Raw genomic sequence first — 24,272 nt, 5'->3', positions numbered from 1 at the left:
CAAAGACCATAAGACTGAATATCTATTTTAAGCTGTGCTAGCGATAGGTCACTGGAGTCATGGAGTCATAGAGTTACGTTAGTAGTACAAACTAACGCTCGAAACAGGACAACCAGTAATAGCAGAAGAAATGGTAGAAACAGTAAAAACGGTTGAAACGGTAGAAACAGTGGAAACGGTAGAAACAGGAGAAATGGTGGAAACGATAGAAACAGTAAAAACGGTAGAAACAGAGGAAACGTTAGAAACAGAAAAAATGGTACAAACAGTGGAAACGGTAGAAACAGTAAAAACGGTGGAAACGGTGGAAACGGTAGAAACAGTAAAAACTGTAGAAACGGTAGAAACAGTGGAAACGGTAGAAACAGGAGAAACGGTGGAAACGATAGAAACAGTAAAAACGGTAGAAACAGAGGAAATGTTAGAAACAGAAAAAATGGTACAAACAGTGGAAACGGTAGAAACAGTAAAAACGGTTTAACAGAGTTCCCATTAACGCACAGGTGTGCGTCATATACGCACAAAAAATGTAAAGGACACACAGTTTTTTGCCAAAGTGCGTCCTTGGGACGCAGAAAAAACAAGTTCAGACAAGTTAGGAGACTGGGTCTAGTAGGCCCTACCCAGACATCTTTGCGATCATCTTAGCATGTGCTTCAGTGAGCCGCCATTTTGTCACTGGTCATGTCAACACAAAAGACTTTATTCGAAATTGTTCAGCATTCAACATCGAGGAAACCTGAAAGTGATAAAGATCTCCGGGATGATGCCCAGCTGAAGAAACGTAAGTTTTGTCCAAAATGGCTGGAGGAGTTTCAATGGTTAAAGTATGAGTCGACAGAAAAACAAATGAAGTGCAAAGTTTGCCTCGATGCGTATGGCCATAAACCTAAACCATCACAAAGTTTTGTGCACGGAGCAAATAATTTCCAGCGCTCAGGTCTAACACGAACATAAGGTGATGCTCTAGTAATGTAAACACGAAGGGCACACTTTTATTCCAAAAATAAAACTTTCTTAATTATGTTATCACCCGGTTTTGGGTTTTGTCTCTGTGTGTTTAAAACAATAAAATTAGTAATAGGCAGGGGACCCCTGAAAAGCAAAAAGGACCCCCAACTTTTTGGAACTGGGGGTCCCAAGGACCCTTAACTTTCAAAACTAGTGGGAACTCTGTTTAAACGGTAGAAACAGTAAAAACAGTTGAAACGGTGGAAACAGTAGAAACAGTAGAAATGGTTGAAACGGTAGAAACAGTCCTCTCAGCGTTCAGACGCACCCCCTCCCTCCCCCCATGCAAATTCCTGGTAACGGACCTGCTAACAGGTTTGTAACTGCCTTACAGGTACATACTTGGCATAGGCTTTCTCCAGTAGGGCACACCAGAACTCATTTTTGTCTTTTGAATGCATGAAGACCAGTTTGTTCCTGTACGTTGGCAAGCGGTCGTCAATGACCACTTCTGTCCAATGACCATCTTGCCAAATGTTGAACTTAAATGCACCGCAGTATCCAGGTGAACCAAAGTCATCATACTTGCCAACGCAAAGAACTTTTTCCATCAATTTTTCTTCCTGTGTCAATGACGCAATTGCCGCCAACAGCCAGCAGTCTCCCAGCATACCCTGATTGATGTCAAGGCGAGATGCCCCGCCCACTAACATCTTCGCTCTCTGTCCTTCTCCTTGTTTGTCCAAAAGTTCCTTTAGAAAAAGAACAGAAGAAACTCAAGGCCCTGAATATGAGCTACTAAATATTTTACATCCATTCGACTTTTCAATTTTCTGCAAGTCAACATTATTGTCGTCTTAGTAATAGAATGTTTGGTAACATAGAAGGAGGGCAAAGGGGGTCGTAAAATTTGACACTTTCCAAGACAGTGTCACTAATATCTTCAAGACTTTTTAGCCTTGCAGAAAAAACCAAGACCCTATGAGGGCATCGCCAACAATTCACAACAATGAAACTAAAGAAATTGGGCTAAATTTCCAATGCCCAATTGGTGACAGTACTACTGTGAGTACATCTAAATGAGCATTGCTAAGCTATCCCGCCCCCTCTCCTCCCCCAGCTTTTTACTGTATTGCGACAGGGCGCAAAAACGGCTGAACATGCGCAGTAAGATCCTAGCCGTCTTCCCGCCATTAGAGTTTCAAAATGGCGGACGACGAATCAAAAACGAACACGTAATGGCGATGACAATTTGCAACATCTTGCTCGCTCAAGGCCCCTCAAAACAACTCGGCTAATCTCTACAATCACTCGTGTTGATGTTTTGACTCTGATCGAAGCGATCGAAACGATATTTTCAGTTTTATCGGGCGATGAAGACACCTCTTCTGAAAAGTAACTTTCAGCTTTTCCAAATTCACCCAAGGTAAAGTTTTGCCTTCACTTAAGGTCATGTCAAGTCCGCTAAGGTTTTTAACAGCACTAAATTGCAGCTTGTTAATTTCTACGAAACATATCAAATATGACTTTTTTTTCGTTCTGATGAAAATTTTTAAATGCTTCTTGTTCATTGACTTGGTTGCAAAAAATGGAAAGATGTCGGAAGAATCCGTAAGTAGAACACACTTATGCCTACTCTTATTGTGATTTTCGCTTGTGTGCTATTCATTCGTCTTTTGTTTATTTTGAGTCGTATGCCCGATAGCTCAAGACTTTATGTAAAGTGTATAAACGTATAGTATGTATGGAATGCACCATGAAAGGTCAAATAAACTGTTATTTGATTATTTTATTTCTTGTTGTGGTGTATTATGATATGCCTAATGCTAATCAGTACATAAAACACAAATTTATCCTGTTGAACGAAATTGTAATGTGTGTACGACTAATAAGCTGTGCAATGGCTTCCCCAGATATTAGAGTAGAATGGCTGTGTTGAGGACAGGTGAAAAAAAAAAATATACGAAATAAAGTAAATATAGATTAAAATAAATGCAGTCCCTTACTGAAGGTCTTTATCGTGATGTCAGACATTTAAGTCCTGAACTTAGACTGCTAAAGTAAACTCTTAGGTTAAAAAATGTCCCCTTCAGTTGAAATTATGCTGTAAACACAGTTACTTAGCTAATAGAAGTAACTCAACAAATTGAATATTTGTTGAAAAACCAAGAACAAACAAACAAACAGTAAATTGAGCGGGGGAGAATATGCTTCGGAAAAAATTTCAAGGTTTAATCATTCATTCATGTAACTTGAGAGCCAACATGGTATCATCAACTCTTTATAATTTAGTGACTACTTGCACTTACAATTTCTTGTATAATACAAAGGAACAATTATCATAAACTTGCATAACATACTCTTAGCCACTCGTAACATCCTATAGGCTCAGTGACTGAAACTCGTGTAGAACAAAAACTTTTCATTCTTTTTATTGACCCTCAAAAGAAGACAACATTAAAATTATAATTTTACCAAGCTCACTTACAAATGTAATGTGTAGGCCTCATAGGTTTATCATAAACTTGGATGGCTGCTGGCTTCCAGTTTCCATCTTTAATTCATAAAGCTCAGCATTTTTCTTTGTGCCATGCTTGTGTCATTGTTGAAAAATACATCTTTATCTCATATGCCTGTAGTCCTTAATTTAACTTAAGCTTAATTATGTAGCTTACACTGTGTTGGATGGGTGCTACAGAGCACTATTCTCTATTGAACATGAAGAGAAAAAAATAAAAAAAAATAATAAAAAAAATGAAGAGCTGTTCCATAGCAAGAGCAGCAGATGGAACAGAAAGAGAGCTTGAAGAGCAGGGAATGACCCACCTCAGAACCAATATCAAAACTGCAGCTGTCCACAAATATTACTCTGGTCAACAAGAGCTGCCTCAAACCATCAAAGAAAATTGACAGGGAGGTGAGCAGGGAGGCTTTAGTTGGGGTCACAGTGAATACCGTAAAATCCCGGTTATAAGCCCTGGGCTTATAAAACTTCATAGGGGGTTTTGAATGGTCTCATAACCGGGGGGCTTATATCCAAGGGGGCTTATAAGCTGAATAAAAACAATGTTTTGAAATAAGCTACAGCAGCATTGATTAAAATAAGTCAAATTTATTTCAATATTTAGAACAGTATTGGGAGAGGGAGGCTTATATCCAGGAAGGGGGGGGGGGCTTATAGTCAGAGGTAGATGGGCATATATAACAGGGGGGTTATAACCCATGATTTCATGGTACTCCTCATCAAGACAAATAAGTTCCCCCAACCCCCTGTTATAGTCAATACTAAGAGTTAAATTGGTCAGTGAATAAGCCAGAGAGTAGTTTATGAAATTTATTTTTTCATGCTGTACATGTTGTGTATTCCCAAATCATTTTTTGGAATACATTTTTCCATCATTGGTGCTATTTATTTATTGATAAAGATCAAATGCATTCTGTTGAATAAAATTACATGTAACAGATTTATTCGTACAAGAAGTTTATATAGACTGAGAGATTATTCCTAAAGAAAAAATCCTCCCCCTCCCCACAGAAGAAACTCTACCAACATGGCAGGCTACAGGGAAATATTTCTCATGCAGTGTATTTGTATTTTAGGGCACTGAATCCTTAAAATAATCCTATACACTCTAAAGAGACTATTATCTGTACACATGCTAAGTCATGGCTGTTATTCTGTAATTGCCATCAGTTGTCTTGTTGCTCTTATTGGTAGTTGTTATCAGCAGTCAATATGAATGTCTATAGTTGAGTTTCAGCTGAAAGTTAACATAACCTTAAGCAACTGACAGTTAATAAATTAACCCATGTTCAGATTTGGAGGGATCCATTACGGAAGAATACAATATATGTGGCTGAACTTTCCCAACACATGAAGAGGCCTCTCCATTGAAATTTAAGTGGAATAAAGTCCACTTTAAGGAGAATAATAATTATTTAATGAACACATCTCCAATGAAATAAGCGTTGCACCCATAAACACCAACCGGACCCCCCCCCCCCCCGCTCAAAATGAAATGTCATGTCCATAAAATTTATTTCCCCTTAAATCAAATGCCATTCCAACATAAAAATGAATCCCCCCTGAAACCAATGCCATTCCCACATAAAACACTGACTATTTTTGTAATTTTTGCATGCTAAGAAACAGTTCCTCTAGCCCTGCTTACAGCTTTTACTTTTGCAGTGATATTACTTACAGGTACTAGACTGTAGACTTGATCAGCACTGTCTATTCTTGGTTATAATGCATTCCCAGGAGAACCAGACCCTTCACTGGCTTCACAAGCCCTATTAAAATTGTGCTCCAATACATATTTTGAACTGTTGCTTGTTCATTTAAATCATAGTCACACCGTCCAGAGAGGCTGTATTACAAAAAAGTGACAACAATCAAAATCATTGTGTAGATCAAAGTTATGCTCCGATTTTTAAAACTCCCCAACCCCCAGGAATTTTCAATCGCTTCTGTGGCTGTGGAGGGAGTATGGAAATTTCCTGGAACTACACAATGTCAGGTATGCTTTTGAAACTAAGAATGGAAGGGCTTGCTACAACATTTAACAGGTAATGTTCATTAAAAACAGGGTGGGTGGGGGGGGGCTGTCTAGTGACTTGAAGTGGGGGGCTTTAGAGAATATTTAGCCTGAGAATACAGCCCCCTCTCATTCGCTCCCGCTACTACATGCGAAGCAAATGACAGGTGGCTGTATTTGCAGGCTAGAGACTCTTCTCTTAGTAAGTCTATTCTTCAGAAATATTGGGGAGGGGGGCTAAGCCAACCCATCCCCCACGGCTACGTGGTCCCTGAAAAACACAGATGCTTTTCAAAAGAAGACAATAATGCAAGCGAATAATAGTGACTTAAGATTAAGTCACTACAAAGTAATGATTCCTTGAAAAAAAAACTGAGCAATTTCATGGGTCAGAAAGCAACAACCTCTCTTCAGGAATATTTCGAACACCTACATGTAGTTGCATCTCTACATGTACATCGTGTAACATGTATTAACAGAAACCCATTAGGGTTGATTAATTCTTCCTTAAAACTAAAATAAATAAAATCAATAACAATAGTGAAACAATAACAATAGTGAAAACAAGTCAAACAGCTGGTTTTCAAATTAACGAAAATTTGTCTAGAAAAAGAAGTTCCAGTTGAAAACATCACCGCCTGATGACTTTAAAATAGAGAGATCTTGGTTAACAGACACTGTACATGCTTGTTTCGATTTTATATTATTTTTAATAATATTATATGAAACTCACACTGCTCAAAAGAGACAGAATCTTGTCATTTTAAGCATGTTACACGGTGGATATAACTTCCTATGTGTGCAATATAAATGTTCTTAAGTATCTTTGAACTTAAATATTAGATACCTGGTGGGAGGGGAAGATAATGATGATGCAAACGAACTCGGAGAACGAAGGATAAGCTTTGAAAATGGTGACGATAAGGACGAGAGCGATTCCGATGGTTCATCTTGCGACCACCACGAAGGTTCTGACTTTGACAAGGAGTCACATCACTTGAAAATTTCCAAAATAAAGGACAAGGCCCTTCACCGTTTTTCAAACCTCAACAGACTATACAGTGTTTGAAATACAGCTTAATCCGTGGAGATAGAACATTAGAGTCTCTCAAAGCCCTGCTCAAAGCCAAAAGTGTCACACACGCTCGCCAGTTTAACATTAGCACGGGCGATGTCCAGAGTGGAGTGGAAAATAAATCTAGTTTTAAATTATCACAGAAGATCGGTTCATGCCTTGAAGTAGTAGACTCTCACTGGAAATGTCATTTTAAAACAAAAACGGCCTTTTTGCAAGCCAGTTCAAACACAAACAATGCATATGACTCACGCCATTTTGAATCGCTGACCCATGTTTCCGCGTAATCGTTCCTTTGGTAAACCATTTCATTGACCTATCAGCACTGCAGGGATTCAAGGTAGAGTCAACTACTGGTCTTATCACTTGTAGTGTCCATGTTAGCCGATTTTTTTCGGTAGTACGACCGTATAAACAGTAAAAATACTCACAGTGAGATCGAACACTTTCAATCGATTTCAATTTGTGATCGCAGGCTCTCATTGAAAAGCATGCGCACTTAGGCGTCATTCGCTATGATACGTCATAAAAATTCGACCAATCAGCCGTTTTTGCGCCCTGTCCTGTATTGCCCAGTCAAGTAATTGAGAAAGAAAAATTGAACACATTTTCAAAGGCCTACAAGCCATGCAAAAAGGGGCTACAGTAAGTCTGCAAGCATTGGTATTGACCCCTTCCCCCACCCCCGCCCCCACACTGGTCCACCCCACCCCAGCATATTGTTTGATTACCTTATTTAGGTAACTGTGAAAAAGAGACCACATTTTACCATGGTCTACCAGCCATGTAAAAAAGTGGCCAATTTGTTAACAACAAGCAGGTCTAGACAAGGTATGTGTTTGCAGTTTAAGAGCAAATTTTTGTGACTTAAGAGGCAATTATCACAACTTAAGGTCAATATAAGTCCATTCAACTTTAAAAACTATTTATTTGCATGTTTTTATTTGTAAGCAAACAAGTCACAATGCCGTGACGGCTCTCTCTCCCAGGCCCCCACTGTCCAATCACTCAAAAACCTACAAAATGGTTTTCTTTCTTCCGCTAGTACACATGCAACTCTACGGAGAAGTAAATATAAGAACTATGCAAAAGAAAATATTGAGCATAAACTAAAATGTCACCAGATGTGTGTAACAATGGGACAATTAAAACATTCAATGTCTTATACATGAAACTGACATACATGCAACCCTTTGTTCATGCAGTCCTTAGGCATTTGCAAATTCCCTTGATGAAAAATTAACTTGGCGTTATAATTAGCATTTTATAACACTCCCCAAAGAGTTATTTGTATGAAAAGAATGTCAGTCGAAGAAAATGAATTCAGCAGGTAGTTTGCGCTTTGAACTGCTCGCTGTCACTACAAGCTTTAATGAGCTAGCAAGAATTCTGTTGTAGACAAAAAATCCTTGAGCACAACAAGTATTCTCCGACGGCCACTGCACTGTTAACAATGCAAATTTTGGCAAAAAATGTTCTGTATATTCTAGAGAGTTCTCTAGAGACATCCTTGATTCAAATACATTCTAGACCCCTAATATTTCGCTTCGCAAAATTGAACTAAATTCTCTGGGGAGAGAAAAGAAGCGTTCATTTTGATAAATTCAAAAAGCTTCAAGCAAGGGCAATTATTTTTTCGTTTGCCACATTAAATTAAGATATTCCATGAGTGGGTGACAATCGAATGTTCTATTTTGCGGACCTATTTTTAAAACGAAGAAGCTAAGACAGTAAAATGGAGGTAGCAAAAGGAAAAGGCTCACATTCTGTCTACAGCATTTAAAGAAACCTCTTTGCATTAATTAATTTACGCCCGAATAAAACAATTCAAGGCGATCGAAGTTGTAGTACAACGAGTCCGTGCAATATTTTTAATCTTCGAAATAACAAACCTCCATTACAAATAATCTAGCTCCAACGTAAAACGAAAGGATTACGGTAAAACCACAACACACGTACCTGTGGCCTGAGCCATTCGAAAGACTGACCACCAGGCAATACCCGCTTCTTGAAGACTTTGCTGTCGATTGCAGGGAACTCGGGGTCTTCAAAATGACTGCCGCTCTGTTTACAGCGTCGCTTGATTTGATCGTAATCTTCGTACCACTGTTTGGAAGGCATCTTGAAACTAAAAGCACACAAGCAATATGCAAAACTATGTCAAGACAAGCAAGTGAAATGATGAAGTGTTCTCGAACGAGCGAACGCTACATGTAATGAACAACGCCTAGTAGCTGCAGTCATTGGGAGTCACGGCGTAGTCACGTATAAGACAACGTCGATTCTACAGCGAAAACACACGACGTGAACAGTCATAACAAACTCTTAGCCCTTGCAATGCATAGCAAAAGGTTGATCGTACCTGTTACAAGAGTTGTTAGAGTTCACAAAAGCAGAGTTGATATCGCTGTGCAGAAAAACCCAACACTACCGCCAAACGCCCGGTCACAGAGAAAGAGCGTGCGCATGCACTGAAATATACAAACACAAAGGAATTTTTTAAAGGGGCCCCTCCTTATGACCTGGCCAGTGGCGCGTATCTCTTCAATATGTAAATCTTTAGAAGGCGAATTTGAATGTTGTTAAAGAAAGATAACAAATATATCGTGTGTAATTGTATTTCGTTTTCGACTGAACTACAGAAACAACCCTGACATTTATATGCCGTGATCCGCAGTGGGTCTCCTGAATACCCAGGTGACAGCATACTTTTAAAACTGCAATCTTTATTTTATGGGTCTTTTATGTCTGGAATAAATAAGCAAGCTTCTCGCATTACAAGTTATGTTGTTTACCTGATTATTTTATTCAACTATAATCCCTCGATCGCTTTTCTCAGTAATAAAGAACTTACAATCGCCTGGCCCTCTATACTAATTTTAATAGAGTAACATAACCTAGGTAAACTGCAGTGTTTCATAGCCGTACAGTTTCCCGGCACAAGTTGAAGACCGCTGTGAAAAACATTTGCCCTTGTCATAATAAATTCAATTTCATGACACATTATAAGGACTAAGCGATGACAAACACTGCCATAGAGGTCACGGTCATCTTATTCCCTTGTTCATGTGGATATTCCCTTGGATTACAACCAGTAAAAATCGTATTTTCTCAGCAAGGTATAGGAAGCGTATTTTCGCACGCTGATTTATCTGACCTGCTAAATTTAACTAGTCAACTTATTTTTCGCAGTCACCGACGCGTGCAAACTGTTTGAAATGGAAATTTACATTCAGCTCTCATGAGACACTTGATAATTCAGGGCGTGTCTGGGTGGCAAGACTCCGAACAAACAGTCCACACAAAGGATCACGATTTTCAACTTTTGTTTTATTTATTGCCCTTTTCTCCAGTAGGGAGCCTGTTCGCAGGCTAAACAAACTGATATGTTTTCATGTGATCATGTCACGTACATTCGTAATACAGCGTATTAAAATAGGTTCTTAGAGCATGTCAGTTTTAATTGGATTCTGACTATCACGGATCTTAAGCCATACAGTCAAAAAGTTTTCATACATTTGCTCGAGGTGCGCTACGCAAAAATTATTAAATTTAAAGGCTGGTTTTCATATGTCGGCAAAATCCCAGATGATCGGGGATTTTACCGTTTCCCGACCATCCCAGATTTTGCCGTATATCGGGAAAATCTGGGATCAGAGTCGTCTTGATCGGCAATAACAGACGCCATTTTTAGTTGTGAGGGGCGGTGAGAGACTGGAGCTAAGCAATTAAAAGATTGGTAACGAGCTAACACTATCGCCGACGTCCCCGACACTAAGAATTGGAGTTTTCATATATCTTGAACGATCGCCGACCATCGCAGCAATCTGGGACCCGTCGGGAAAATAGAAACGCTCCCGATTCTCCAGATTTGTCCCCGACCATCCCAGACGATCGGGGATATTTAGATTTTCGAGTTTTCATTAGTCGGCAAAGTCTGGGACGGTCGGGAAACAGTGAAATCCCCGATCGTCTGGGATTTTCCCGACATATGAAAACCAGCCTTAAAGACCAGACGAAAACAGGAAAAACAGCTATTTTCTCTTGGCACGTATTCGTCCCACGCGCACGCTAACTAGGCTTTTGTACATTATGCTTTTGTTTCCCCACTAAAATGCTCCACCTTAATGCTCCATTTTTCCCACTAAAATGCTCGGTCTCCCCAAAAAAAGTCACTAAAATACTCGGATAATGCTCATTATCCCACCGGTTTTTTAAAATTAATTTCAAAGTTTTTAACATGGTGTATATTACGAACTCACAAGTGACCAGCTCCCAGTTGGCTTGATAGCTCAGTTGGTTAGAGCGCTGCACTAGTATCGCAGAGGTCATGGGTTCGATTCCCGTTCAAGTCTGAATTTTTTTCAGGCTTGCTTTTCTCAACTTCTTAAGTTGAGTACATTACTGCGATGATCTTTCATTTGCTTAAAATGTATATCCGCAGTACAATATATGAATTTCATATACTCATTTCATGGTGTTAACTGTTAGCACTTACTGAAAAACGTACAAGTGTTGTTATTAACAACAACAACGTAAACAAGGTCATAAATGCAGCCAAAAAAACGTAATACTCGAAATCATCTACAAGGTAGCCTGCGAATACAGCCGCCTCTCATACGCGTCCCGCAAGGCTGAGTACAGAAAGTAGTTGACTATCTCTAGAAAGTTATTTGTAGTTGAATTTTGAGTTTCAGTCTTCATTTTCTATAAAAGAATTAATTTCTTTTTTATTTTCTCGGGGAAAAAAATAAATTTTCCGGAAAAAAGCCACTAAAATGCTCGAATAATGCTCAATGCTTTTGCCTTACTAAAATGCTCGAAAAAATGCTAGCATAATGTACAAAAGCCTAACGCTAACCAGAAACGTTAAGAATAAATTTTCCCGGGTCTTTAATTTCGCGATAATTTGAAAATCGCGCAATTAAGTCCCGCGAAAATAAGTGACAATGGTAGTGTATATACGAATCCAAAGTTCTGCAGGAAAATTTTCAGAGAAATTTACGGAAAGATATAAAAAAAAAACATATCAATTCCCCAAATATGTATCCCTCGAATGCGATTTAGCCAAACTTTGAATATTTCAAAAACGCACATTTAAAACCGAAGTCACTATCATTTTGGTCTTTTTTTCGTTTAACTTTGCCCTAAAGTAGAGGGGTAAACAAATAGCTATGGAAAATAATTACGCAGTGGCGGATCTAGGGGAAGGGCTGGAACGGCCCCGGGGGCCCGGGCCTCCACCTTATTTTTTGGCCAAATAGAGGCCCGAAGGGCCGAAAAAAAATTATTTTCGACGAAATAAAATTTTACCTTCTTTTCAATAAAATTAAAGAAAATGTACTCACCTTTCTTGATTTCTGTTGTCCTTTTGGGCTACTTCATCGTTCTGGGGGGTTTTTGCGCAAAAACCCCCCAAAAACGATGAGATAGCCCAAAAGGACAACAGAAATCAAGAAAGGTGAGTACATTTTCCTTATTTTATTGAAAAGAAGGTAAAATTGTAATTCGTCAAGCGCTTTTATTTCACGTTATTTTAGACTCCATACAAAGTCTTATAGAGCGCTCAAATCTCCAACGGCCTAAATTGTAACACAACACCGCGCACTTCAAATAGTCACGTCCCACTCGATACGCTTACATAAATCACTCATACGCTTACATAAATCACTCATACGCTTACATAAATCATTCATACGCTCACATAAATCATTCATACGCTTAAATAAATCATTTATACGCTTACATAAATCATTTATTCGATCGATTTCACGAATCGTGAGTTTGGGATGCCTGTGGTTATAAATTCTGGGCCGTGTAGGATAAGGTGAACATAAATAATTCCGTACAAACTATTTGGACCTTGTTTTCCAAAAGAATTCATATAGCTAGGCAACGAAAAAATCGCTTCATTACTGAATATTTCTTCAATTAAACTCAGCATGGTGGATCAAAATAAAAGCAAAGCGTTGTTTTTTGCAAGTCAATGAGCTGAAATCGAGAAAAAAGCCGTGTCGTGTAGTAAAGTCATTATGAGAGTCAAACGAAAAACCAGCCTTTCTCAGCAATATTCTGTTAACGTACGGGTCAGTAAATTATATGGTGGTGGCCTTTTACAAAATTGCCTTTTTATTTAACCATTGCCATACACAATATGTTTCTTACTGATCAAACCTGTGAATAAGACAGTTACATCTACAATTATTAAATAGACCCCTAAACAAAAGTTTTTTTGGTGAAACCCAAAGCAGCTTTTTAATAATTGAATATTTCTTCTGGATTTAAGCTGAAATCGTACTTTCATTTGAATTCTGGAACAGAACAGCAGAAAGAATTTTAAAAGAGTATTGTTTTTGCTGTGTTTAAAAAATATTTCAGTTTTAAAAGTAAATGTGACTAGTTTGTTTTCACACTCGAGGTATGAATGGTAATTATTAACCAGTATTTAGAAAACAACTATACATAAATACATTTCATTCACTTTAAATTACAAAAACAATCTCAAAATAATTTTACTTGTTTACATATACCTACTTATTTATGTAATTATATTTCTTTCAGTACACCCTAACTAAGCGAGCCCGTAACTTTAATCGTTGTAATGTAAGTTTAATGTTTCAATTTTTTTAAAAAAATAATTGTGTTAAATGTGGATACAACACTATTATAATAATTAAGTTGTGTTTGGGTATTTATATATTCTTATTATTAACTTTAAAACAATCGTTTTATTTACGTACGCAATGATTTATTTCGTATCCATGCACTGTTTCATTTTACAATTTTTAATTTTTAATCCATACTTCCTCAATAACGCCACGTTCTCCTTTCAAACTATTTTTATAGCAAAGTCGTAGGAAGTCGGAAAAGAAAATCCAGCTTGGGTTTTTGTTTCCTTTCACTGACCGCAATCCCTCGTTATAGGTTTTCTTACCGACAAGCTATTAAAAATTTAAGCGCAATCTTCCTCTAACACTTCAGGCAATTCTAAGATCAGTTAACAATAGAGAAGGTTTCATGTTTTCTTTCACGACGCTGTGGGCGAAATACTCACGATGAAGAATAAGCGTTTAATCGTAGAACTGTTGTAAACTCACCTCGAAGCTTTGGGTTTGAGTCTCTGTTGAAAAACTGCTGGTAGCAAAAGTGTGTTTTTGCATTGCTCGACATCGTCGGGTAAAGAAGACAAGTTTTCACCTGTATAAGCAGTATAAGCGACCATGGTAGATTACAATTCTGTGCAAAATGGCGCTTATACGGCTGATAAATCGCTGGTGAAAACCACTGAACTATCACGAGTTGTAATCACAGTCGAAGGCGCTCAAGAAATGTTACAAGAGCGCGCGCGAGGATTGCCCGCTCTGACCGACTCCACTTACAGAAAGGGACAGCTTCGACAAGCGCCATCTTATTTGCTGGGCAAACCTTTGCACGATTTCGACGCTACGGGGAACGGTGTAAGTATGCCGCACATTGTTTATAACTTAGCATTATAAACTTTTATTTTCCTCACTAATACCTGATTAAATTCATTGATAAGTTGATGATCGCTTTAGGAAACGACTGCTTAGAGAACTGATACACCCTAAACACGTATAAATAACGGTCCCGCATTTTAAACCAATTTAGTTGCATTTTGAAAATGATTTATATTGTGGTAGAAGTGGAATTCGTAAATACGTTGTTTGCAGATTTAGCTAATAACTGATTGTATACAAAGCTTTCAAAGTTGAGTTCAAGAACTAGTTAAAAAAAATGTTTAAAAACACTGTGAAACAAAACCCATGCATTTCACTGACCACAAAAGTGATTTTTTTTCTTTTAATAAGAAGTCTTAATCTTCCACTCGTACGTAGTTCTTTATATGAGATTTAAAGAATACAATTTCACACAAAAAAAAATCACTCAATGGCACTGCATTACTGCTCAAAAACTATCTGTAAACGTTTTCACCTGAAACGCACTTACAAAACATTGCCGAAACATTTTTATACTCCATGTCATTCCAAAAATTTTATAGTTTTGCCGTCTCAACTCTTCTGCGAGGAAATAAACACAATTTGGGCATTAAGCTTCAAAAGAGTGGGGAGAAATAGTAGTCAAATGATTTACTTGTCGAATGAAATATGAGAACGTAATTAATAGCTCTCGTTTTTGCGTTGCTTGTTGCAGAGAGACTATCCGCATACGGGCACCTCCAAAAACTGATTTCGCCATATTTTACGATATTATTTATCCAGTTAACAACCAAAATCATAATTTCCATAACAGTATTTTGCTTTAATCTGGAGCTTGAAAGAATTCCAAGTCTTTTCTTCGGTACTGAATCGTCGCTACAGACTCTGGAATTCGTCTCTGGAACTCTTTATTCGTCCGAAATAGCCAAAGAGCCTCAATCGAATCTGCTTGTTATCCCAAGCATGAAAAATCTTCGCCACTTTTAAATGACTTTCAAACTTCATAAAAACTTCCTTTTGGTTACATCAAAATGAATGATCAGTTGGTAGTTTTCAATGTTTTAACTGCGACTGAAACAAAATAAAGAGATCATTACATGCAATCGTACATTTTCAGTCTAAGGTCAGTCATCATATGGAACTGACACCTTGCGTTAAGTCGATCTTTCAAATAAAACACAAACGGCCGTTGTATGCTCTATCAGAACGAAGCTGGGAAGATTTAAAATATTTAAGTTCCTTACTGGTTGCCATGAATTTCTTTTTGATATTTGTTCTGAAACCTTATGTTAAATCAGCACAAAATCGCCAGTTAATATTTTCTTTATTGCTCTTACCTGCCTATTTGCAAGAATATTTAGATCATGCTAAGAACGTCAATCGAAACGCATTAGGTTATCAACTAATATTTTAAGAGGAATTCATATACGACTATTCTGATTATTTTATATTCGGCGATCGTTTTATATAAGCCTCATAATAATCCCACTTTCCCGGTAAATGTAGTTAGGCAAATTCAAGGAGAAGCAAAAATTAAATCTATCTGCCGCCTACGTATACAAACCCTGTCCAACGAAAATTAATCTAGAAAGTTCTTAAGGAACTTCTTTAGAGCGGTCCCTTAATTAGGAAACACTAACCGCAATCTATTTAATGACAGTTGTCCTTGACTGAATGACACATTGTTACTGAAAGAACTTTGTCTATATTGTCTTTATTTAGAAACTAGCTGCTACTAACGTGTCGAAAGCCTACTCCGCAACCTCTCCCTGCCGGGCATAATTTGTATCGAGTTTTAACAAAAGCTGTCGTCTGAATCTAGCCGTTCTGATACGGTGGGGCGCGGAGCAAGATATCTTATATTTGAAACGAGTTCCTTTTTAATTGATCCGAATTTTAATTTTTATGTTTTAGATGTCATTTTTACGTTGTTTTCAGTTAAAAAAAGAAAAAAGTACCACAATAATGCAAGTTACCTAAAATGGAAAACGGCTCATCAAATCACCACCTATAATATTTCAACACAAATGAACGATCAGTCTTTGTCACAGTCTTTTGGCCGTTTATTCAAGTTTGTCGTTCGCAATTTGTTTGGATCTTTTTTTCAGTCGTAACCATTTTTCTTTATTTTCGAATTATTATAACTTTTTTGATGTTTTCTTTTTGTAATTTTGATTTTTTCTTCAATTTAAAAGTGGCTTGGTTTATCGGAAAAATGACTTTAAATATCTGACACAGCTTTACTGTCTGCTATAGCTAATTTATGGCTTTGAATTATTCCCTTCATAAAAATTCCTTTCTTACTCTAATTACTTCACTCCCTTCCCCTTTAAACGTTGTTGAAGCTAAATAAACGTTATACGGATTTTTAGATCATCATCATCATCATCATCATTAAACACGATCAGATTTTAAGCACAATGCTTGTGGGGTCGTGTGCCAAACTAATATATTACTATTATTACTGCTATATACTAATTTATTTAAAAACTAGTAATGGTATATTGCAGTTCCTGCGTTTTGATTGGCTAACAGGCAATGGTATATGAGCTCATATACTATTGACCATAAATATTGTAGCCGATACGCGTCAACGAAAACAGCTGGGGAGCTAAATATTGCAATTCTTTGGGCGTTTTTTATAAAACAATTATTCCACTCGTGCTTGTTGCATGTGAAATAGTTATAGCCAACTCGTCGCTACGCGCCTCGTTGGCTATCTACCATCTCATATCCAATGCGCGCTCGTGGAATAATTGTTAACTATAAACATAACAATTATATAACAATAAGTAACATTTAAAGTTGCGGTAATGTCTGGGGAGCGACTGAATTGATTGGGGCCCATCTTAGATTACCAATGATATTCTGATTATTTCCTTCCTCGGCAGAAACCTGCCAAGCCTTCCAAGGAGACATTTCTGGTTCTAAGCCGCCGGTCCAAAATGTCCAGTGACCAGGCGTACAGATTCAACATGTCCAGCTCACTGTTCCTGCTTGACCCGCTCCATCCACTCAGACTGATCGCAATCAAGATCATCACACATCAGTATCCTATCGTTGTTATTTGCAAAATAATTTTAAGGGAGCAGACTGGCCGAGTGGTTTAAGGCGTTAGACGTGCCGGGTTTAAAACCTCCATCCTGTCACTTTAAGTATTTGTTCTCAGTTACAGAGGCGGTGGAGTGTTTTAAAACATGGGGGGTCCCATCGTACTTCACGCCAAGCGCATACCCCCTCCCCGGGAGGGAAACATCCCCCCACTCAAATTTCCCAAAACATCTTTAACAGTGTTCGGTGTGTCCGTAATGGATTTCTGACAGACAACGCATAACTTGACAGTTCAGACGATCCTGCTTCATGTGCTTTTTGGGTTGTTGTTTAGACGTCGGGGGCGCGCGGGGGGGGGGGGGGGGGTAGAAAACACACACATGAAAAAAGGTACGCACTGTAGTTACCGATGCCACAGGTAATGTCAATACAATCGTAACTGCTAGATTATCCCACCAAGCACGATCTTGATAAAACTATTTGTGTCTCAACAAACCAATTTTATGCCGCGCTAGCGATACTTTGGCACTGAAATGTGGGGGGACTGAGCCCCCAAATTTTTGTTGGGGCGGGAGGGGGCTGTAGCCCCCCTATCCCCCTCCTCCGCCGCCTTTGCAGTAGTAATGAGTTCACTGCCTCAAGGCAACACCCATGTTAACAACAAACTGGTTAGCCTCCTGCCAATTGACATTCTTACTTGTATTGTCTTCATTTGAATTAATGATTTGTTCAAATAACGGCAAGCTTTACATGTAACGTAAGATCGAAGTCCCCCTGAAGTCAACCTAATTAAACAATAGCTAAGTCGCGGTGGATTTTCTCAGAAATGCAGTTTTCTTACTGCGTTATTAATGGCAAGAAACTCGCTTTTAACGCTGGAAGAAAAATACAAAAGCTACTGGACAAAGGCTTAAGCAAAACCGAGGGAAAAATAATTGCTTCACCTTTACTTTTTCCGTTTGAATGGAAATCCAAGATATTCTTCCCCACATCCTTAAAATTCATGATTACAAAGAAAAAGGAGCAGTAATACTGTACATGTGAAGAAGTAGAAGCCCTAGAAGAACCAGCGTTTATGTAGTATACAAACAACAGCAAGTGTTCCTTAACTGCTTCTTACAGATATTTTGAATTTTTTGTTATTTTTATTATTCTTATAAATTGCATTTGCTTAGCCTTGAACAATCCACCAGAGGAAGCCGAGTGAGTACTGGTAACAAGCCTCGTTTGTAAACTTACGGAGTTGCAGTAAAGGGTTTAGGACCGGTTTAATGTTATACATCGTAGTCAAGGACTTGGTATATATAAAAAAGAAAAGCCGGCCCACCCTTATTTCCAGTAAATTTGCATTGACGTCGGCAAATTGATAGAACGACTTTCCAAGTGATCGGAGCACGGATTTACAGATTATTCTCAAGAATAATAACCAGTGTTTGCTTGAAAATAAAACGCAAGTATACTGCTTTTGGACAAATTATTTAAATTGGAAAAGTCTTTTAAGATCAAGTTACCCGTTATCAAGGCTCCACTTCCGATCGAGTATCAAATTGTCGCTATTATATAAGCACAAATGTATCGAAAATTACATTCAGTCTGCCAAAAAACGCCCGTGCTTTATAGAAATGCTACATGAGGCATTTTACATTTTAAATATCAAGAAGGCCATCTCAGGGGGGGGGGGTGTGGGTGCGGACCCCCTGTACCCTCCCCCTAGATCCGTCCCTGAACAATGACTTTATAGGAATGACATGACGTCATAGGAACTAAACCTGGTGATGATACCTTCTTTGGAAGCCATGTATCATTGAGAAAATTTAAAATATCAATTCTTTTTATTTCAGATACATTTTCGCGTTTATTTACACGTCCGAGATGTTTCTTAAGATCATAGCACGTGGTTTCGTTCTCCATTCATACGCGTATCTCAGGAATCCCTGGAACTGGCTGGATTTTACAGTGGTCATACTTGGGTAATTTGTTTGATTGTTCACAGTCCTTCGTTAAATTCGACGGGCCGCCATCTTGGTTCCTGAACGCGAGCGAAAATTGGGGAGAGTGCAAAATGCCCAGTACAGTCTTTTTGCACACCCTCAAGATGGCGGCACGTCGAACTCAACGATCGATCTCTACGACTTCACGGGCAAATAGGGGACTGTGAACAGTCTAGTAATTTGTTAAATTCTCTGTTTTTGTTTCTTCGAGTAGCTTTCAGATGGCTTCAGAAAGAACAACCTGACAAAATAATGGGGTGGGTAGCCCGTGATTGACTAGCATTCCGTCCAAAAACAGCTTGCTAATATAATGAGGTTGTAAACAAATACATTAAAAACATGTTTTTATCATTTGTTAGTACTACTCCTTACATTTCCATCAAGATTATCTAAGGTAAGGGTATCTAACGCGATCATGCTAACAAGGGTATCCTGACGTGCGTTCGCGTAGGAAATAAACTTTTTTGAAAGCTCAGAACAGAAGAGAAACTGTGTTTTCTTTTTCTAGCTACGTCACACTCTCGCCAAACGTCGCCAACTTCTCTGGAATAAGGACTGTACGTGTTTTAAGAGCTTTGCGGACAATATCGGTTTTGAAAGGTGAGTCAGACTGCTCAAAATAATCTTGATTGAAACGATAGCAAGAGTTGCCTCGCGAAGATATGTCATTAGCATGAAGTATGACGTCACACGTGAGAGGCGCGGCGGCATAACGGTTAGCGCGCTGGACTCAGGATCGAGTGGTCCGGGTTCAAGCCAGCTGTGATCACTGCGTTGTGTTCTTGGGCAAGACACTTTTCCCTTATAGGGCCTCTCTCCACCCAGGCGTATAAATGGGTACCAGCGAATAAGTGGTTAGACAATGCAATGGACTGGCATCCCATCCATCCCAAGGAGGCAGCGTGGCCGAGTGGTTTAGGGCGCTGGTGTTGTAATCCGGAGGTCCAGGGTTCAAACCCTCCACCCTGCCACTAGCTGGATTTGTTTTCGGTCGTCCCGAGTTCAAATCCTTGGTCACGCTTTGTACATATCCAACTGGTCTGCCTCCTGCCAGTTGGGATTTGTAATCATGTTTCAGAATATGTTCATTTAGAATGTTTTTGTTTTTCCTCTGTTCAGTACCATGCCTGCAAACTACCTATCTCAAAGCTAAGTGCATAACCACCATAAACAACATTTATTTATTTATTATTTTATCCAGAGGGAGTAGAAATACTATTCAAGTACGCTTCATGCTGGGCCACTAGCTAGGCTCGAACGAAGTCTTTACCCATGACGTCACCCTAACCGACTGACTGTCTGACTGATTAACTAACTTAATTATTGCTGTTTTTGTTAGGTTTGAAGGCAATGGTGAACACGCTACTTCGTTCAATGAAGATGTTGAGTGATGTACTCATTCTGTTTGTGTTCTTTCTCGCTGTCATGGCGCTCATTGGGCTGCAACTGTTCATTGGCCATCTTAGATACAAATGTGTATTAAACGACGATTCCTTTAACATAACGGACAGAGCGAATAACGCAAGTATGTTACTACTTAAGCATTACGAGGCGACACTTTGGGTAGCGAGTCTAGAAATATCGACTGCACTTTTCATTACTTAGATAAGAAAGATTCGCGCTAACCAATATTTCTGAGTGAGTTTGAAAGGGTTGGATTGAAAGTTTCTCGCTCTTATGTTTGGTGGGCTATTTCTTACACTCTGTAGCCACCCCTCAATTAACGCTCGCCTGTAAGGTGTCAGCTGAAATGTAGTTTGTGCTGTAATTGTTGAATATCTCTTTCAATTGACTGCAAGGAAACTTCTATTTTCAATAAGTTAAGTTTGTTCCTCCACGTTTTAATTCTTTAAGCTGTTTATTCCTGGATGCACATGAGATGTTTTAAAAGCACTCGTGAAGTCGAGTAGAGTTGTGTCATTCTCTTCCAACTTCCATGTGCATTTATAACTTAATGGACGCTCAGTACTGAAAGGTTGTTGTTGTTGTCCACAGCAAACGTAAGGCAAAGCAGACCACATCAATATTGTTGCTTGACAGTGCCTTGCTAATTATTTTTTGATATTATTTAATCTTACCAGGTATGTGGTTTTATGAAGAGGGTAGCCCTGTTATCTGTGGGAACAGTACGGGTGCAAGGTAAGATACTTGATTCGTCAACAGTCCTTCTCATTTCTAGGGAAGCAAAAGGCGCCGCTGCTTAACCACAAAATTGTCGCGGGTCCGAAAACCCGAATTTTTAGTTTGTTTTCTAGTTTTTAAAGTACCCTACCTACGAAGAAAATAGAATAACAAAAACAAAAGCTTGAAAGTTAGTGGATGAAAAATTGAACTTTTCTTTTTTTAGTTTTTTAGTTTTCCAAAATTAACGTTGAAGATAATAGAATAATAACAAAAACAGTGACAATAGCTTGTTAACATTGCATATGCATTAAAAATTTAATAATTGTTGTTTCTATCGGAACTTTACAGTAAAACAAATTCGTATATTCGTACCTGTCACATTTTAGTAACTGCCAAAACAAGCAAAAGGATGCCAGGTTTTTTCAGAAAATACAGCTTTCTTAACTGAACGACAGTAGGCTACGTAGGTTACCATAAAACGCGAAAAATGCAAAAATTCCAAACACTGCTTGCAGTGTAACTCCAGAATGGTTGCTTGAGGGACGCGGCACCTCTGTTGACAACTCAGTAGGATATTTTTGCTAACTGCTTCATTTTTTAAACAAATTGCCATAAAGTGACCTGAAATACTTCTAAAGCAAAGGACACGCTCCAGGGCGCCCCGTAACCTTGCACCTCATTGCGGTAACAACCAACCTTTTATTCGCAAATATGTGTCCCACCGAAATAAAAAAAAGGAAAAAACTTAGGGATATTAAACTGGAACATGTCTGTTTGAAGGGGGATTATACCCGAAGGTCGTTTTTTCACCGCTTAACATGGTTTTAACGGAAATATCTCGTTTGCGCTTCAAGGAATCCAAAAACGCTTTAATCATACAATATATCTATGTTTAACGGTATTTTGTAAATTTTTGGGTGATTTTTGGGGATGTTGAAAGAAGATAGTTTTTTCTCAAAGATTAGTAAAATTTAGAGAAATAAGAAAGATTAGACATGTAATGTGTTTTTAAAATTAGAATTTTTTGGTTAAAAATTGGTAGACGGTCCCCTGACAACCTGCAGTGCTCTTGCGTGGGGGTCAACTGTCTGGTGGTGTTTCAATTTTTTTGCTTTCTTTAATCCCTTCTTTAAACCTCTTAAAATTTCATTCAAATTCAGGTATAATCCCCTCTTAATCTGCCAATCAAAAAGTCACAACTGACAAAGAGTGCGACTTTTTGCTTTTCTGAAATCATTTTTTCTGTCAATCAAAAGAAGTCACTACCTAAAAAAAATTGCTCCACTGTATGTTTAATTCCACCCGGAAACCGCTCTTGAGCCCAAAAAGTTTTTCTGGGCCTGTCCGGGAGTCGAACCCGGGACCTCTCGCACCCTAAGCGAGAATCATGCCACTAGACCAACAGGCCAAACTTGACAAACTTTTTTTGATTAAGGCCTTAATCTGCTACTCCTCTCATTAGCTAGTGCTATAACACCTGTTTCGTGTCGTCTTGTTGTCAAGCCACATACTATCCAGAGCTGACTGCTCCTTTCAGCCATGCAGTTCTAAGAGAAAATAAATTTCATAGCGAAGTTTCATTCGACCGAATTAAATATGATCAACTTTCGACGTGTTATTACAAAAATATAGTGCTCACAAAAATTTTTCCTTCACAAGTTTGTCTCCGTGGCGCAATCGGTTAGCGCGTTCGGCTGTTAACCGAAAGGTTGGTGGTTCAAGCCCACCCGGGGACGTTTCTTTTTGCTTTGGTCAACAGAAGATCATTACAACAATTTTAATGCTTTTTTTAGTCCTTTTGTCTTGTCGAACGATCAATGCCATTCTTTTCCACTCTATCCTCCTAATATATTATTATTATTATTATTATTATTATTATTATTATTATTCATTTTCAACTACCTTTCACGCTATTCTTGTTGTTTTCGATGACTGTTGAAGTAGTGCACTTTTGGAAAAAATGGAAAACAAACTAAAAATTCTGGTTTTTGGACCCGCGACAATATTTGGACCCGCGACAATTTACCCGCTTCCCGCAACACGCTCCGATTAGACTATCTCTTCAAGTTCTTGCATTTTTGTTTCCAAAACACGCTAGAGACGATCATGATTTGTTCCTCTTTCAAGAATTCGGTTGATATTTTTCTCTTGGTTTTCTAGAATAATTTTCTACACAAGTAGAGGCATTATAGCACAGTTGTGACCAAAAACAATCGAAATCCACGCGATACCTCTCCTTTACAGCCGCTTTCAGTGTTACATTCATAGCGGCTTTCTATCGACATTCATCTTTCAACGTGCTAAACAAACAAGACGAATCGAAATCCGCCAATTACAGCCCGCTAGCATGACCTTCTAAACTTGTGGGCTTATTTGCATGAAACCAACCCCCTGTATGCATCAGTTTTGATCGGCTCATTTCAAACAGCACGTCGAAAGACGATGTCGAAAGATAGCTATGCACATAACACTGAAATCGGGTGTAATTTTGTTATAGTTTTGATTAATGACAACATCTCAGCTACATGCATGACTTTTTGTAGGACGTGTCCAGTGAACTACACGTGTTTACCAGATGCTGGACCTAATCCTGATTTTGGTTACACAAACTTTGATCACATGGGATGGTCCCTCGTGATGTCATTCCAGCTCCTTACCATGGACTTCTGGGAAAATATCTATAACAAGGTAACTACGAATTAAGTTGTCGTTCCAATTTATCCACGGCTCCTTTAGTAGCAAAATCAACACCAAAACCACCGATTCTCTGAGCTGATCTCCTCCCATTATCGTGATCCTAGCCAGTTAATGAAATTCAGTCAGGAACCAAAACAGTTTTGCCTTCGTGGTACGTTTGTCAACTAACAATCTAAGTTGCCTAAATCAGAAACCAGTTTGGTTGGAAGGAACGATGTCAAAAGTAAGAAAGAAAAATCAGAAAAAATGATAATGTTTGGCGTTCAAAGGTAAGAAGACACAGACGTTTCTAGGCTACCACACCAAGAAAGTAAAAATAAATTGAAACTACCGAAATAAAGTGAAATTATTACATGAATAAACAAAATAAAAAGGAAAAATATAAATA

General features: G+C 38.5%; 3 protein-coding genes and 2 non-coding genes across 6 annotated transcripts in view; 3 read left to right on the top strand and 2 right to left on the bottom strand.

Annotated features, from left to right (window-relative positions):
* LOC144636025 (calpain-9-like) overlaps nt 1–9,064 on the bottom strand; it is a 30,000-nt gene extending 20,936 nt beyond the window's left edge. For both annotated transcript variants that reach the window (XM_078495161.1, XM_078495162.1), the window contains exons 1-3: nt 8,927–9,064; nt 8,524–8,692; nt 1,354–1,703 (exon numbers count right to left, since the gene is read on the bottom strand). In XM_078495161.1, coding sequence (XP_078351287.1) covers nt 1,354–1,703; nt 8,524–8,685 — 512 coding nt within the window. In that variant the 5' untranslated portion in view covers nt 8,686–8,692; nt 8,927–9,064. The remainder of the gene's footprint in view (nt 1–1,353; nt 1,704–8,523; nt 8,693–8,926) is intronic.
* Nucleotides 1–21,200, top strand: part of LOC144636026 (splicing factor 3B subunit 2-like) — a 59,158-nt gene extending 37,958 nt beyond the window's left edge. The window contains exon 18 of the mRNA XM_078495164.1: nt 21,191–21,200. The gene's annotated coding sequence lies outside the window, so the exon portion shown is untranslated. The remainder of the gene's footprint in view (nt 1–21,190) is intronic.
* LOC144636095 (sodium channel protein 1 brain-like) overlaps nt 13,827–24,272 on the top strand; it is a 39,113-nt gene continuing 28,667 nt past the window's right edge. The window contains exons 1-8 of the mRNA XM_078495238.1: nt 13,827–14,021; nt 16,913–17,070; nt 18,195–18,275; nt 18,914–19,042; nt 19,572–19,663; nt 20,403–20,588; nt 21,145–21,202; nt 23,731–23,875. Of these exons, the coding sequence (XP_078351364.1) occupies nt 13,893–14,021; nt 16,913–17,070; nt 18,195–18,275; nt 18,914–19,042; nt 19,572–19,663; nt 20,403–20,588; nt 21,145–21,202; nt 23,731–23,875 (978 nt within the window). The 5' untranslated portion in view covers nt 13,827–13,892. The remainder of the gene's footprint in view (nt 14,022–16,912; nt 17,071–18,194; nt 18,276–18,913; nt 19,043–19,571; nt 19,664–20,402; nt 20,589–21,144; nt 21,203–23,730; nt 23,876–24,272) is intronic.
* Nucleotides 22,524–22,595, bottom strand: Trnap-agg (transfer RNA proline (anticodon AGG)). The gene has a single exon. It is a non-coding gene; the product is annotated as a tRNA-Pro (tRNA).
* On the top strand, nt 22,850–22,923 carry Trnan-guu (transfer RNA asparagine (anticodon GUU)). The gene has a single exon. It is a non-coding gene; the product is annotated as a tRNA-Asn (tRNA).

The sequence above is a fragment of the Oculina patagonica genome, chromosome 13 (genome assembly GCF_052425735.1).
Source record: "Oculina patagonica isolate OP01 chromosome 13, crgOcupat, whole genome shotgun sequence".
NCBI classification, from domain to species: Eukaryota; Metazoa; Cnidaria; class Anthozoa; order Scleractinia; family Oculinidae; genus Oculina; species Oculina patagonica.
The sequence above is the reverse complement of the archived record's forward strand: the minus strand, read 5'-3'. Positions and strand labels throughout refer to the sequence as shown.